General features: G+C 48.4%; 1 protein-coding gene across 1 annotated transcript in view; it reads right to left on the reverse strand.

Annotated features, from left to right (window-relative positions):
* The window catches only part of CDH5 (cadherin 5), a 35314-nt gene that overhangs the window by 8467 nt on the left and 13030 nt on the right, over positions 1–13817 (reverse strand). The window contains exons 3-8 of the mRNA XM_087420160.1: positions 9076–9364; positions 7682–7798; positions 6609–6773; positions 5538–5725; positions 3877–4127; positions 557–699 (exon numbers count right to left, since the gene is read on the reverse strand). Of these exons, the coding sequence (XP_087276286.1) occupies positions 557–699; positions 3877–4127; positions 5538–5725; positions 6609–6773; positions 7682–7798; positions 9076–9364 (1153 nt within the window). The remainder of the gene's footprint in view (positions 1–556; positions 700–3876; positions 4128–5537; positions 5726–6608; positions 6774–7681; positions 7799–9075; positions 9365–13817) is intronic.

Genomic DNA, 13817 nt, shown 5'->3' on the forward strand with positions numbered 1-13817 from the left:
TCTGGCAAAAGTTACACTAATTTCTGGAGACCCTAACAATCGTGGAGTTGGAAGCTACTTCAGATTTTGAATTCAACCCACTAACTGGCACATAAACACCCCAAAGCAGCCTTTTCCAAATGTCCATGATAATAAGAATCATGTAGCACTTGTTCGGTGCACATGCCTTGGCCCCATTTCTGGCTCACTGGACCAGAACCTCCAAGGGAGGGGTCTGAGAAGCTCTATGTATAAGAGGTGCCTTAGGTGATTCTCATCTCAGGGACATCTGGCAGCCTGTTTTATAACAGTGCTTCTTAAACTGCAATGTGCATGAGATTCTGATTCAGTCTGGGGGTGGGGCTCAACATTCTGCACTTCTAACAAGGTCTCAGGTGATGTGGATGCCACTGGTCCATCCACACCTTGGGGATCGAGGCTCTTTAGCATCCTAGCCAAGTAGTGCTTCAGCAGGTGCTTGTAATACCTCTAGAGACCCAAAACGACAGAGTATGCCAGTTTTGAAAGAATGAAGGAAAGGAGAAAAGCCCAGGTCCCCTGAGATGGGGCCACTCACCCCTAGAATCCAGTTCTTTGGCCTCCACTGTCAGGTTATACCAGGGGAAGATTTCTCTGTCCAGTTCTTTGTCATTGTAAATGTCCCCCTGCTTGGTTACTTGGAAGAACTGGTTCTTGTCACTGGTCTTGCGGATGGAGTATCTGCCCAGGGAAGAGAGTTTCATGGTTTTCCATTTTCTTTGCTAAGTCCAAACTCCTCAGCATGACAGAGGAGGCCCTTCAGTATGTGTCCCTCCATCTTCCTCTGTCCTCCTCTCACTGCTCATTGCACTCTACCTCCCAGGGGGATTCAGAGTACTGAGATAATCCTGTTGATTTTAGCCCTGTTGCCATCATTGGACTGAGGGTGGTGCCTGAGGCTCCATCAAGAGCACTGTCAGAGCGGAGGCAGGTGGCACTACAATCAACTACACCACAGCTGGGATTGGTTTTTGTAATTAATGAAAAGGTAGGAGACAGGAAGAAATAAAAAAGGAGCTGGAAGAGATAAGAAGTGATCAAAAGGAAATTAAATTTGTGAAGTAAAAATTTGACACATTCGTCCAGAAATAAAGAAAAAAGTTACCAAGGGATGAAAAGAGGGAGCCGGCCCAGTGGCGCAAGTGGTTAAGTGTGCGCACTCTGCTGCAGCGGCCCAGGGTTCGCAGGTTTGGATGCTGGGTGTGCACCGACGCACTGCTTGTCAAGCCATGCTGTGGTGGTGTCCCATATAAAGTAGAGGAAGATGGGCATGGATGTTAGCTCAGGGCCAATCTTCCTCAGCAAAGAAAAAAAAAAAGAGGAGGATTGGCATCGGATGTTAGCTCAGGGCTGATCTTCCTCACAAAAAAAAAGAAGAGATGAAAAGAAAGAGGAATATATATAATATATAATATACATATATTTGGAATTCCAAATATGTATATTTACTACTACTGAGGAATATTTAAGAACCAATAGAACAGAAGAAATAACAAAAAATATAATAAAAGAAAACTTTCCTGATCTGAAGAAAGGCCCAAGTCTATAGATTAAAAGAGGTCATTGATATCAGCATAATTTAAAAAAAAGAGATCAATATTTAGATATATCTTGATGACGCTTTTGAGTTTCAAGGCTGTATGAAGAAACTGAAAAGAGTCTAGACAGAAAAAATAAGTTCCTTGTGAAGAAAGGGAAATTGAACTCACCGTAGATGTCTCCACAAAATTAAATGCTAGAACATATTGATAGTATTTTTGAAGGGAAATATCTATAATCTGAGGATTATATGAGCACATCTAGGTGTTATTAACATAAGGCAAAAGAACTAAGGTATTTGTAAGTATGCAAGAAATCAGGAAATATATCACCCACATAGGTGGGTCCTGAAAAAAATTTTTTGAAAACTTCATCTAACTAAGAAATGTCTCAATATAAAGTAAAAACCTGGTTTGGGAGGAATTAAAATGAAGCTACTGATTTCTTTATCATACATAAGAAAACAATGGTGTGTGTGTGTGCGTGTAGTATTTTTAACTAGAAAATATAGATCTAGGAAAACATTTTTAATTTTACAGATAGAAGTAAATCTCGTTTTACAGGTAGAAGTAAAAATGGATGTATTCATTCCAAATATCTAGAAAAAAGTAAAAGAAAAAATAGACTCTAGAGCAAAGATGGAGGAAAAGAAAAAAGACGTTAAGTTTGAGAAATGGGCAATGTAAAACAATAAAATAAGTAAGATCAAACATATCATTTGTGATAAAAAATGTAAATAGGTTACACACAAAACATCTCAGTTTAGATTAAAGAAAAATCAACTACATTCTATTTTCAAGAGACAACTTAATGCCAAATGACCTAGAAAAGTTAAAAGAGAAGGTTGGAAAATTTATATCAGGCAAACACGAATAACGTGAAAACAGGACTGATTGACTTAACGTCAGGCAACGTGGAATTGAAGGCAAAAATGTTTAAGCAGGACAAACTGGGTAGTTTCATAGGGATAAAAGTTACAAGCCGTAATCAAGGTAAAATAGTTGTGGACTTATAACTGAATAGAAAAATTAAAATATGTAAAGCAAAAGCTTAGATATTCTAGGAAGAAAATGGACACAAACACACTTGTATTACATCACAGAACAAGTTAAAGCAAAAATAGAAAATGCTTTACCACTTGTAAATGAAAAGAAAAAAAATCAAATCAATCTCTTAAATAAACCCTTGGATCAATGAAGAAATAAAAATCATCATTACAGATTATTTAGAATAGAATGGCCATGAAGACAGTAGTCCCAAAACTTATGAGCTGTGGTCAAAATGGAGGGACATATTTAAAGTTCATATGAAAGAATGAATGTTTGAGAATGCATAAAAATTATATAAAGTGAAAAAACAGTGAGGGAGGGACTTGCCTTATACAAAGTTTTAGTAAAAAGCTGCCACAGTAAAACAAAATGAACGGCTTTGTGACAGAACAATAGATAGAATAGAGGATTTGGAAATAGATTGCGGTTTATACAGAACTCAGTATATAACAAAGGCGTGAAAATGATGACTGACTTAATAAATGGTGCTGGCACAATTGGCCACCCTCTGGAATAAAATGAGATTGTGTTCAATTCATACTTACTATCAAATGTTATGTGGCTCTAGAAAGTATGAGTTAGAACTATATCTTTTGTCCCAGAGGGTAGAGGAGAGGAGTCTAGTTGAGACAGAAGAACAAGTAGTGATGAAATGGGCATGGTATGATCCAGAAAATTTTAAAAACAATGAAAAACCAAAAACAAACAACAAATCTACCGAAAGTGTATGTAGATGTTTGTGTCGTCATGAAGACAGGTGTGACAGGACCATATCCAACCATGGACGTGAGTTATCTGGGAGTGGGGTTACTGATAGGCTCTTTGTAGATCTTTGTGTTGTTTCACTGTGGGAAGTGAACACTTTTTCCTTTTGTGGTTTTGGGAGGACAAATTTAATAAAACATCTGAGTGAGGGAGTTTCACGTATGTCATCTAGTTGGTTGCCCTCTTGACCGCCAGATCTCCCCAAATGGGACCGGTGGGAGCCATGGTCCAAAGAACAGCCCCTTCAATGTAGAGCAGACAGTGGGCAGCTCTGATGGCCAGGACTGTGCTGGGTGGGGGTGCCCAGGGCGGACAAGATCCCACCTGGCCACATGGATTAGTGGAAGAGCTTGGTCTTCTAGCCCTGCCTCGGCTCACTGCTCGTGTAGGTGCCTGGAGAAGCCAGTTTCCCGCTCTGAGTCCTGGTCTCAGGCCAGCAGGTGTAAGAACCTCAGTGCTGGGATTGTCATGATCATCACCATCCTCACGCCCTCCACCCCCTTACCCAATGCTCCGCCGAGCGGCGTCGGGGTCAACCGCCCGCACTGAGCCGATCCAAGTTTTCTTCTGGTTCTCCCGCAGCTGGAAGTGGTAGAAAGGCTGCTGGAAGTTGGGGGGCTCGTCCACGTCTGTGACATTGATGACAACACGGGCAATGTTTCTGGTGGAGGCGCCGCTCAGGTAGCTCAGGTTGATGGTGGGGTCTGTGGCCTCGATGGTGAAGCTGTATTGCCGGACGCGTTCATAGTCCAGGGGCTGTGGAAGGGAAAAGATTGGTGAGCACCTGCCCTGAGCCGAGCACGTGGCATGTGGTCTTCACAGCGACCCTGTAAGGTAGTACTGGGATGACACCATTGTATAGATGAGGGGCCTGTGGCCGGGAGAAGTGAAATGTCCAAGGTCATCAAGAGAGTGGCTGGGCCTGGCTGTCTTCAGCTGCCCCCCATTGCAGTCTCAGTACTCATGGCTGCACCCCTGACCCTTGCCCTCTGCTTGGCCCTACTTCAAGTGTTGGAGACACACAAGGGATCAGCCCCGGTCCTGCTCTCAGGGGATCACAGACCAGTGCTTCTGTCCACAGCCCCTTAAGGACATGCCTCTTTATGCCTTTGCTCTAGATACTTCTCCTGCCCTTGCCCACTTAGCACACTCCTACTCATCCCTCAAGATCCCAATCCAAAGGTAATCAGATGTCGTCTCAGAACCTGTCCCTGCCCCTCCCGACACAGGTAATTGCTCCCTGTGTGGGTTGCTATAGTACTTATGGCTGCTACCCTTTTGGTCTGGGGTCTGTCTTCCTCACTCGCTGACAGCTCTGGGACTGAGGAGGCTGTCTGGCTCCCCTGGGTGTCTCCAGTCCTCTGCAGGGCTAGGGCCAGAGACAGACTCGGGGGAGGCCTGCTGGAGGAATGGCCTGGCTCAGGCAGAGGGGTTCTGGAGTGTCCCATTTGGTGAGGATCATCCCTGACCCAGTCCCCTGCATGGCCATTCTGGAGGCATTTTGTGCCCCTAGCAGGACCTTCACTTCTCTTCCAGATTCAGTCAGTCTGACTGCTCTGTCGGCAGCAGCCCCTGCCAGTGGCCACCCATGTCGCCATGGTGCTCAGTTTCCTTACGTGCTGATGGCTTTCTGCTGCAGGCTCCTGTGACGACCAGGGCTCTACCGGCCTGTGCCCAGGTCAGGCCAGGAAGTGCCGGGAAGTGAACGCACCAGAGCAGCCCTGAGTCAGCACCACATCATCCTCACCCTCAGCTGCTGCAGCTCTGAGGCATATTCCACACTGTCCCCCAGATGTCCCCAGTGGGACCAGGGCCCCTAGCCCCAGTGATAACCTTCTCACTAAGGAGCCCCCATTAACTTCCTCCTTTCCATGTGTCACTGCTCTGGGGGCTTCCTGGGATCACCTCCCAAAGAAATGTTTTACACCCAAATCCTTGTCTTGAGGTCTGCTTCTGGGGTAACCCAGCCTAAGACACCGACCCTTCTCTCCTGGCTCCCCTTTTCCAGCTCCAGGGTCACAGTCTCCACGAGCGCACGGCCAGCTCTGAGCTGACCCAGAACGTGCACCTTTGATGGCCTGTGACCCAGGAGCAGCCCCTGGCCAGTCCTGGGGTTGCTGGGAGCCCCAGACCCACATCTGCCATCATTGCTGCAGGTGCACACACCTTCGTGGTCTTGATGATGCCCTCGTTGCGAGTGGGGACCGTCTCAATGGTAAAGGTGTCCCTGTACTCGCCCTGCACGATGCTGTACTTGGTCTTCCGGTGCTGGGGCTCGTCTGGGTCCTCGACAAACAGAGAGCCCAGGGGGCTGCCCACGCGGATGTCTTCCGGCACGGTAAATGTGTACTTGGCTGATGCAGAAGGGGCGCCCCAAAGGGCACTGGGTTAATGACATAGACAAGGCAATTGTCCCTCATACATCCTACCACATTTTGATACAGGAAATGGGCCCAGTAAAATAATAGTAATACCCCTAAAATTTTGGGTCCCAAGGCAAAGAGGTTCTGATCTATCTGTCCTTCCATCCCTCCATCTTTCCAACAAGTAATTATTGAGCACTTACTGTATGCCAGGTACTTTTGCGAGGGGACCTATCAATTGCCAAGAGAGAGAAGTCCTGCCTCCAGGGAGCTTGTGCCATGCATAGCAAGGCCACTTCAGGAAAGCTGGCCTGTCCTTGGGGTGGCCGAGCCTCTGAATTACGCCTTCAGCATTGGAGGGTGCAAGCAATAAGCCATCTGACTCTCCTCCCCAGCCCCACCCAGGGCATGTGAAAAGCCCTTGTCAGTTTTTTAGGGGGGAATCAGTCTGTGGGTGAGGTCAGGGCCCAGCCCCGGCTCTGGGTGTGGAGCTTTGCCAAACCCCTGCTCACTAGCCCATGGGGATTTTCTAGCTGGGGCCTGGATTTTCCTGAGCCCATGGGATCTAGGTGAAACTGCTTCTATCTGGTAGTGGGAGCCTGGGCACACGGTTGGCACACAGCAGTGAGTGTGATTTCCCTCCGGCCTGTGAGGAGACCATGGCAGGGGGCAGTTGGACAGCCTTGGGAATGTGTGCAGAGATGGGGAGCAGGGTCCCTCCCTGCACCAGAAAGACTTCCCTGGGCCTTAGGCCCATCCCGTGGTGGGGGGAGAGGTAGGGGGACTTCTGGGCTCCTCCCCGAGAGCCCCCAGTCCGCGGAGTCTGGAGTAGCCCAACCCCTGCCCTCCCCAGGGCCCTAGGGGAGGGGCTCACTCTTTTTGAAGATGGGGAAGTTGTCGTTGACGTCCTGCAGAGTGACCAGCACGGTGGCCGTGCCTGACTGCCCCCGGAGGCCCTGGGCATCTCGTGCTTCCACCACGATCTCGTACCTGGCCTTTGTCTCTCGGTCCAAGTTTTTGATCTTCGTAAGAATGAATCCTGCAAAAAGTGTCCCAGGAGGAACCATGTTACCTCTGGAGCTCTTAGAAAATACTTATACCTGGGCCCTCACCGACAGTAGCTGACTTAAAAGCTCCCCAAGTGATTCCACTGAGCAGCCAGGGCTGAGAACCACTGGTCAACCACCACGTACCTCCACGCCCCCTACTGCTAGGCCAAAGCTGCCCAAACAGTTTGGTTCCATAGTGGTCCTAGCTGCCTGGAGCATTGTGTTTAGAAAGAGCATGAGGCCCACTCTAGGCTCAGAGTGGGAAGAGTGCTGTGATGGATTAGTGATGCCTGTCCTGGTGCATCCTTGGTTGTGGTGGTGTCTGTGCTGTGTATTTGCCATCCCTCTGAAAGACAGTGTACCCCAGGCCTGACCAACTGAACTTCTGTCTTGCTTCCAAGACTCAGTCCTTACAGTTTTTCAAGTCACATTGAGTAGATGACTATTATGGGCCATGTGCTCTCCATACATGATCTAATTCAGACTTCACAGCTACCGCAAGATGAACACAAGCATTCCCATTTTCGTGGGGAGGGAACAAGGCTCGCTGAGGTCGGCTGACTTGCCTGAGGTTTGTAGAGGGGTGAGTAGCAGAGCTGGGTTTGGAAACCAGATCTGTCAGAATCCATACCCAGCACTGCTAACCTGCATTCTCTTCTGCCTCTTGTGTGACTGCTTGGGTCCTGATTTTGGTGCCTGGACTTGAGTCCATTCTTGGGCACCTGTCTGCTCCCTCCTGCCCTTACCAGCCACCTTGTCTTAACGTGTGATACCGACCACCTCCGTAGGACAGTGTGGTTCTCTATCCGACTGGACTTCCCTTGGCCCCTGCACCTGGAATATTCGCCTCCGCCCCCCTCCAAGCCGGTGCCTGCCCGGGAGGGTTAGTCACACAGACCAGAACTGTCGATGGTGAAATACTCTTCTCCTGTCAGGACTTGGTACATGACAGAGGCATGGTCTGCCACAGTGGGGTCGTCTGCATCCACTGCTGTCACACGGGTGACCGAGGTCCCTGCGGAGAGAGAATCCGGGGGTGCTGCCTTGTGACTGGCGGCCCCTCATCCCATTCCCAGATGAGGGCAGATGGGGCTCATGCTGTTCCCTGAACCCACTTCCCTCGGGTCCTGAGGGAGAAAAGGCTGCTTTGTTTTCTGAGGAGCCTGCATGGGGGCCAAGTGCTGGCAGAGATGAGGCCCAGCCTGGTCAGCCTTGAAGGAGGCAAAGAGAACAGGTGGTTTTCTTTTATGGGGAAATGAGGGAGGGGGTGGATGGTTGGGGTCATGAGGAGAAACAGAGGAGAGCAAGGGGCTGCTTCTTCCCTCTTCTGGAAGGGTGAGAACAAGGGAATGGGAAGGTGCCCCTAAAGGGTGGATGTCACATCTCTTTTTCCCTTGAACTCCATGATCCCCATACTCAACAGGAAGGTCTGGTTCCAGGGTTCTGGCCAGAGACCCTGGACTGGGGGGGTGGGGAAGGGAACCCTTTTTCTGGTACCTCCTAGAGGCTGGGGCTAGAATTGAGGAAAAAGTAGTAACTTCTGGAGGCCTGGGGTCTAGGCTGGTGATACACTTTGGGGTGAGGGCTCTTGTCCTCCCCTTCCGCTCTTGCATGGACCCTAGAGATGACTCTTCCTGCCTTGGTGGCAGAGTTGGCATTCTTCACATGCAAAGGATATGCTCTTGGCGTGCCAGTCCTGAGAGTCAAAGCAGTGGGTGGGGCTTGCTCCAAAGAGTAACGAGACATGTGTATCTAATGGTTAGGGCTCAGTCCATGATCAGGATAGGGCTGAGTCCATGGCTAGGGTCAGGGCTCAGTCCATGATCAGGATAGGGCTCAGTCCATGACTAGGGTCAGGGCTCAGTCCATGATCAGGATAGGGCTGAGTCCATGGCTAGGGTCAGGGCTCAGTCCATGATCAGGATAGGGCTCAGTCCATGACTAGGGTCAGGGCTCAGTCCATGATCAGGATAGGGCTGAGTTCATGACTAGAGTCAGGGCTTAGTCTGTGATCAGAATCAGGGCTCAGTCTGTGATCAGGATCAGGGCTCAGTCTGTGATCAGGATCAAGGCTCAGTCTGTGACTAGAGTCAGGGCTCAGTCTGGGGCCTGGTTAGAGCTTAGTCTTTAGAGACCAGAGTTTCTTTCAAGCCATATAAAGTGGCAGTATGGGCATTACAGTCACTGCAGTGAACTCACTGAATTCTGACCCCAGGCAGTGAAGTTGCTGACGAGACAGGTGCATCCAGGGATGAGGGAGGGAGGAGGGACAGGGACAGACTGGGCACATACCCACAGCCGACATCTCGGGCACGGATGCGTTGAACAGCCGGTGCGTGAACACAGGCCAGTTGTCATTCACGTCATGCACTTTGATGGTGAAGCTGGAAGGAGACTCCAGGTTCTTGTTGGTGTCCTTGTCCACCACGAGGGCAGTGAGGTTGTACTCGGAGATCTTTTCCCTGTCCAGCCTTTCAAAGGCAAACACGTCCCCTGTCTCTGCATTGACCCTGAAGACCTTGCCGGCAAAGTCTCCTTCAAGCAGGTACTTGGCGTTCTTGCGGTTCATGCTGGACTTGATCTAGGAAAAAGGAGGCGCTGTGAGCTGGGAATGGGCAGTGGTGGCTGTGTGTGCGCGCACATGTGAGTGTGCAAGTGCATGTGTGTAGGTATGTCTGTGTGCACATGCATATTTGTGCATGGTGCAGGCCAGGGATCTCAATGTGACACTGCGATTTTTGTCAGAATCTATGACTGGTCATTAGTGAGTTGTTCTCAGCCAGGTCACTGCGAACACTGCATTCATGTGACCTGCCTAGCACAGTGCCCCAGTTTGTCTAGAACACTGCCTGGAACATAGCGAGTGCTTAGAAAACCTTTTTTGAGTGAAAGTATGTGCTTGGTGCCATTGGGAGGCAAGGGGTATTTTGCCCCTTAGAAGTCGCTTAACCTTTCTGAGTTGTGGTGACCTCATCTATAAAATGGAGATAATACTGCTTCTGATTTTGAGTTGCTCTAACGAGCAGAACAGCACTTTTGAAAGTGAGTTCCAGGAAACACTGGTCTCTTTTGCTGTTTCACACAAAAATGCAGTCCCAGGCTGCTGGAGCTGGCTCGGACTGGCTTGGCTTTTGAGAGCCAACTTACATTTTCAGGAATGTTTGTGAGCTGGTTGTTCAACACAGCTGTTATTAAAAATTCAGTGATATAAACTTACAATGAAATGAATCAGATTAAAAGGAAAGGTAACATACTCAAAATTCATTGCTTCCTAATTATTTGACTGAGTGTTACTGTGTTCTTGAGGTTATTTATGCCTATTGCATCAAATGATGGAAATACTAAGTAATGCTGTGTTAATACATATCTTTTCCCAACTCGGCTTTCAGTGACATCAAGTTGGTAGCTTGAAATAGACAAAGTGAGAGCATTTACACCATGGGAATTAGCAAATGCTACAGATCAGGACCTTTTCCCCTGGAGAGCCAGTTGTCATTTATCCACACACCACTGGTCCTGGTCACTTTAGTTTTGGAATGGTACATAAAATATTCTCTTCTGGGAGACTTACAATGTACAGTCCTGCAGAAAAGAACCCCAATGAGCTTTGTTTAACTCAGGATTTCCCCTACTTATTAGACTACTGAACACTTTTTCTTTGTAACACATAGTATTGGTGTCCCAAGGAGCAAGATTTGGAAAATAATGTGTGTAAAGCAATTTGGACAGGCTCTCAATAAATGCCAGTTATTGTTCATGCTAGATCCGTACGTTAAAGGATATTAAATGGCTAGAATTGCTGAACATTTCATTTATAGACTCTTAGAAACAGAGACTATCAGGAACATAAGGGAATCCTATTTCATGCATGTAAAATGGTACTCTCATAGGCGGTTAGAACGTTCAAAAAATATAGTTTAATTCAATTAAAAATACATAAATAGGATGTCTACAAGGTGCCAGGCCCCACGCTGGGAGTGGAGAGAGAGTCTAGATCCTGTTCCTGCCCACAGGGCCTGGGTTTAAAGCCACAGAGGCTGAGATTCTGAGGAAGGGCAGCATTTAAGGGTCGGATGGAACAAGAGCCTTGAATGATGGTGTCTGAGGAGGACACATCAGAAAGGCTGGAGGAGAACCAAGAGAGAGTTGGGTCTCAAGACAGAAGAGGGGGCATCAAGAAGGGTGTGGTCAAATCCCATGAGGTCCGGAAAGCGTCCCCGGGTTTAGCAGCAGAGCAGTCATCAGAGCTCTTGGTGAGAGCAGTGTTGGGAGGTGGTAGGGGGAGAATGCAGATGACAAGATGTAGAGAAGAGTCTGGAAGGTGAGGAAGTAGAGACAGGGAGTGAGGACCCTCCCCCTTGGGTGGGCAGGGAGGGAGGGGGTGCAGCAGCTGGAGGTGGTAAAGCATCCTGGAGCAGGGCTGCGATTCAAGGGGAGGTCCCGAGGCCCAGTGGCTGGGACGCATGATGAACAGCTGGACAGGAGCACGAAGTGACATGCCAGCTCTGTAACCTGTGGCCTGGGGGGACAGCAGAGACTCAGGGATGAGGGATAGTCTGGGGCCCTGTGGGAGTTGCTCAGGATTAGGATGAAATGGTAGTCCCAAACTGGGTCTGGGTGGAAGCGTATCAGACCAACGTGCGCAAGGGGAGTGAGGGGCAGTGAGTCACCTTTGATCTATTTAATGGAATTCTGCATAAAATTTCCTTTGACTCACCCCTAAACATCTTTGATAACGTTTTCTCAATACCATCAAATAAATAGTCAGTGTTCCAAAAAAAAAAAAAAAAAGGATTTCATTTGAATATAAGTTTTTGTTTTCATTCCCTCCAACTTTTCTTAAATAGACTTCGTATTTTAGAACAGTTTTATATTTACAGAAAATTGAGAAGAGTTCCCATAATCCTGCTCCCAGTTCCTCTTATTATTAACATCTTACGTTAGTATGGTACATTTGTTATAATTAATGCATCATGCAGGTTTCCTTAGCTCTTACCTAATGCCCTTTTCCTGTTCTAGGATCCCATCTAGGACACCACATTACATCTAGTTGTCGTGTTTCTTTAAGCTCCTCTTGGCTGTGACAGTTTCTCAGACTTTCCTTGTTTTTGATGACCTTGATGGTTTTGAGGAGTACTGGACAGGTTTTTGTAGGATGCCCCTCTATTGGGATTTGTCTGATATTTTTCTCATGATTAGATTAAGGTTATGCGTTTCTGGGAACCCTATTTTTTTTTTTTTTCTGTGAGGAAGATCAGCCCTGAGCTAACATCCGTGCTAATCCTCTTTTTTGCTGAGGAAGACCGGCTCTGAGCTAACATCTATTGCCAATCCTCCTCCTCCTTCCCCCCCCCCCAAAGCCCCAGTAGATAGTTGTATGTCATAGTTGCACATCCTTCTAGTTGCTGTATGTGGGACGTGGCCTCAGCACGGCCGGACAAGCGGTGCGTTGGTGCACTCTCGGGATCCGAACCCGGGCCGCCAGTAGCGGAGCGCGCGCACTTAACCGCCAAGCCACGGGGCCGGCCCCTGGGAACCCTATTTTTTAAAAAATTATCGCTGTATTTAGACATAACATCTTAATGCCGAAAGCCGTGCTGACCTGTATTTGTGGATTCAGGAGGCCACTCAGGGCGCGCTTGCGTTGTCCAACCAGATCTGTAAACAAAGGCTCCAGGCTCTGGTCATCATAAACAGGGACTTCCTTCCCTCAGATTACATCTTTGGGAGCCAGGAGGTGATCCTTGGAGCCCTGTCCTTGCTTCTCATAGGCATCCTTGTTTCTTCCCAGAATGGGGACTACATGTGGCTCCTCTGTCCCCCAGCCCCGTGCCAGGTGCCAACTGAATGCTGTAGGCAGATGACGGCAGGCCTGACGCTCTTCCTGCTGCTCGAAGACCCTTGGGGGAGCCCTCCAAGGGCTGCCGTGACAGGGCTGCACGTGATGCAGGTGGCCCCCACTTTCTGCTGGCTCTCCCTGACTCACCCCACAGGTTTTCCTTAGGGCTGACCCTTCTCTTCAGAGGCTGAGTCATGGCACTGTCATCCCATTGGGAAGGACGTAGGTGGGTTGACGACATTTTCCTCTAGGACACAGAGTTTACATTTGTGTTGGGAGTCAGGAACCCTATGCCTTCCTAGGGCTTGGTTCTCCTAGGGCTGTCCTGGGCTCACTGTATGACCCTGGGCAAGTGTCTTCCCTCTGAGTGGCCATACTGAAGGATTTAAATTTCCCAGCCATTTTTGGGAGCCAGGGGAGCCCATGGGCACAGTCAGCTGGCTGTGGGTGAGGCTGTAAGTGGAGATTCCCCAGTTGACCCCACCCCAGCTGATGTGGCATTTCTGGTGGCGAGGCTGGACTGAACCTTCCCCCATCAAAGGGTCCTCTCCAGCCTATTTCTCTATGACCATAGGGCTCCCCCATCACCACCATTTGTGGAGTTCTTTGATATATGCTGCTCTTCTAGACTAGGGTGGGCAAACTCTTTCTGTAAAGGGCCAGATAGTAAATATTTTTGACTTTGTGGGTCCTATGGTCTTTGTCACAACTCCTCAACTCTGCCATTAGCGCATGAAAACAACCATGGCAATTTGTAAGTGAATGAGTGTGGCTCTATTCCAATAAAACTTTATTTACAAAACCAGGTGGTGGGCCAGTTCTGCCTGTGTCTGTTTCAGACCACAAGCTCCACAAGGGTGAGGGCCATGTCTTTGCCTGCTTTTTCTTTCCAGAACCCAGCCTCATGGTTCATACCATACTTCCTCTCACCAGCACATTGATCTATTCTTCCTTGTAGCCGACCATGTTTAGGTTCCAAGAAACTGACATGGTGAGATTTTAAAGCACTTGAAAGAAATTTTTCTCTTCCCTGAAAACTCTCAAAATACCTAGTCCATCTACCTGTCATCGTGTGTGAAATTCTCTCACTAGAGCCGTTCCTTTGAATTAGAATGGATGGTTTTGACATCAACAACACTTTGACACGGTAAGACAGTGGATTAGTCACTCAGATTAGCTCCAAGCTCTAGGAAGG

The sequence above is a fragment of the Ceratotherium simum genome, chromosome 30 (genome assembly GCF_057802395.1).
Source record: "Ceratotherium simum simum isolate JZ-2026a chromosome 30, ASM5780239v1, whole genome shotgun sequence".
NCBI classification, from domain to species: domain Eukaryota; kingdom Metazoa; phylum Chordata; class Mammalia; order Perissodactyla; family Rhinocerotidae; genus Ceratotherium; species Ceratotherium simum.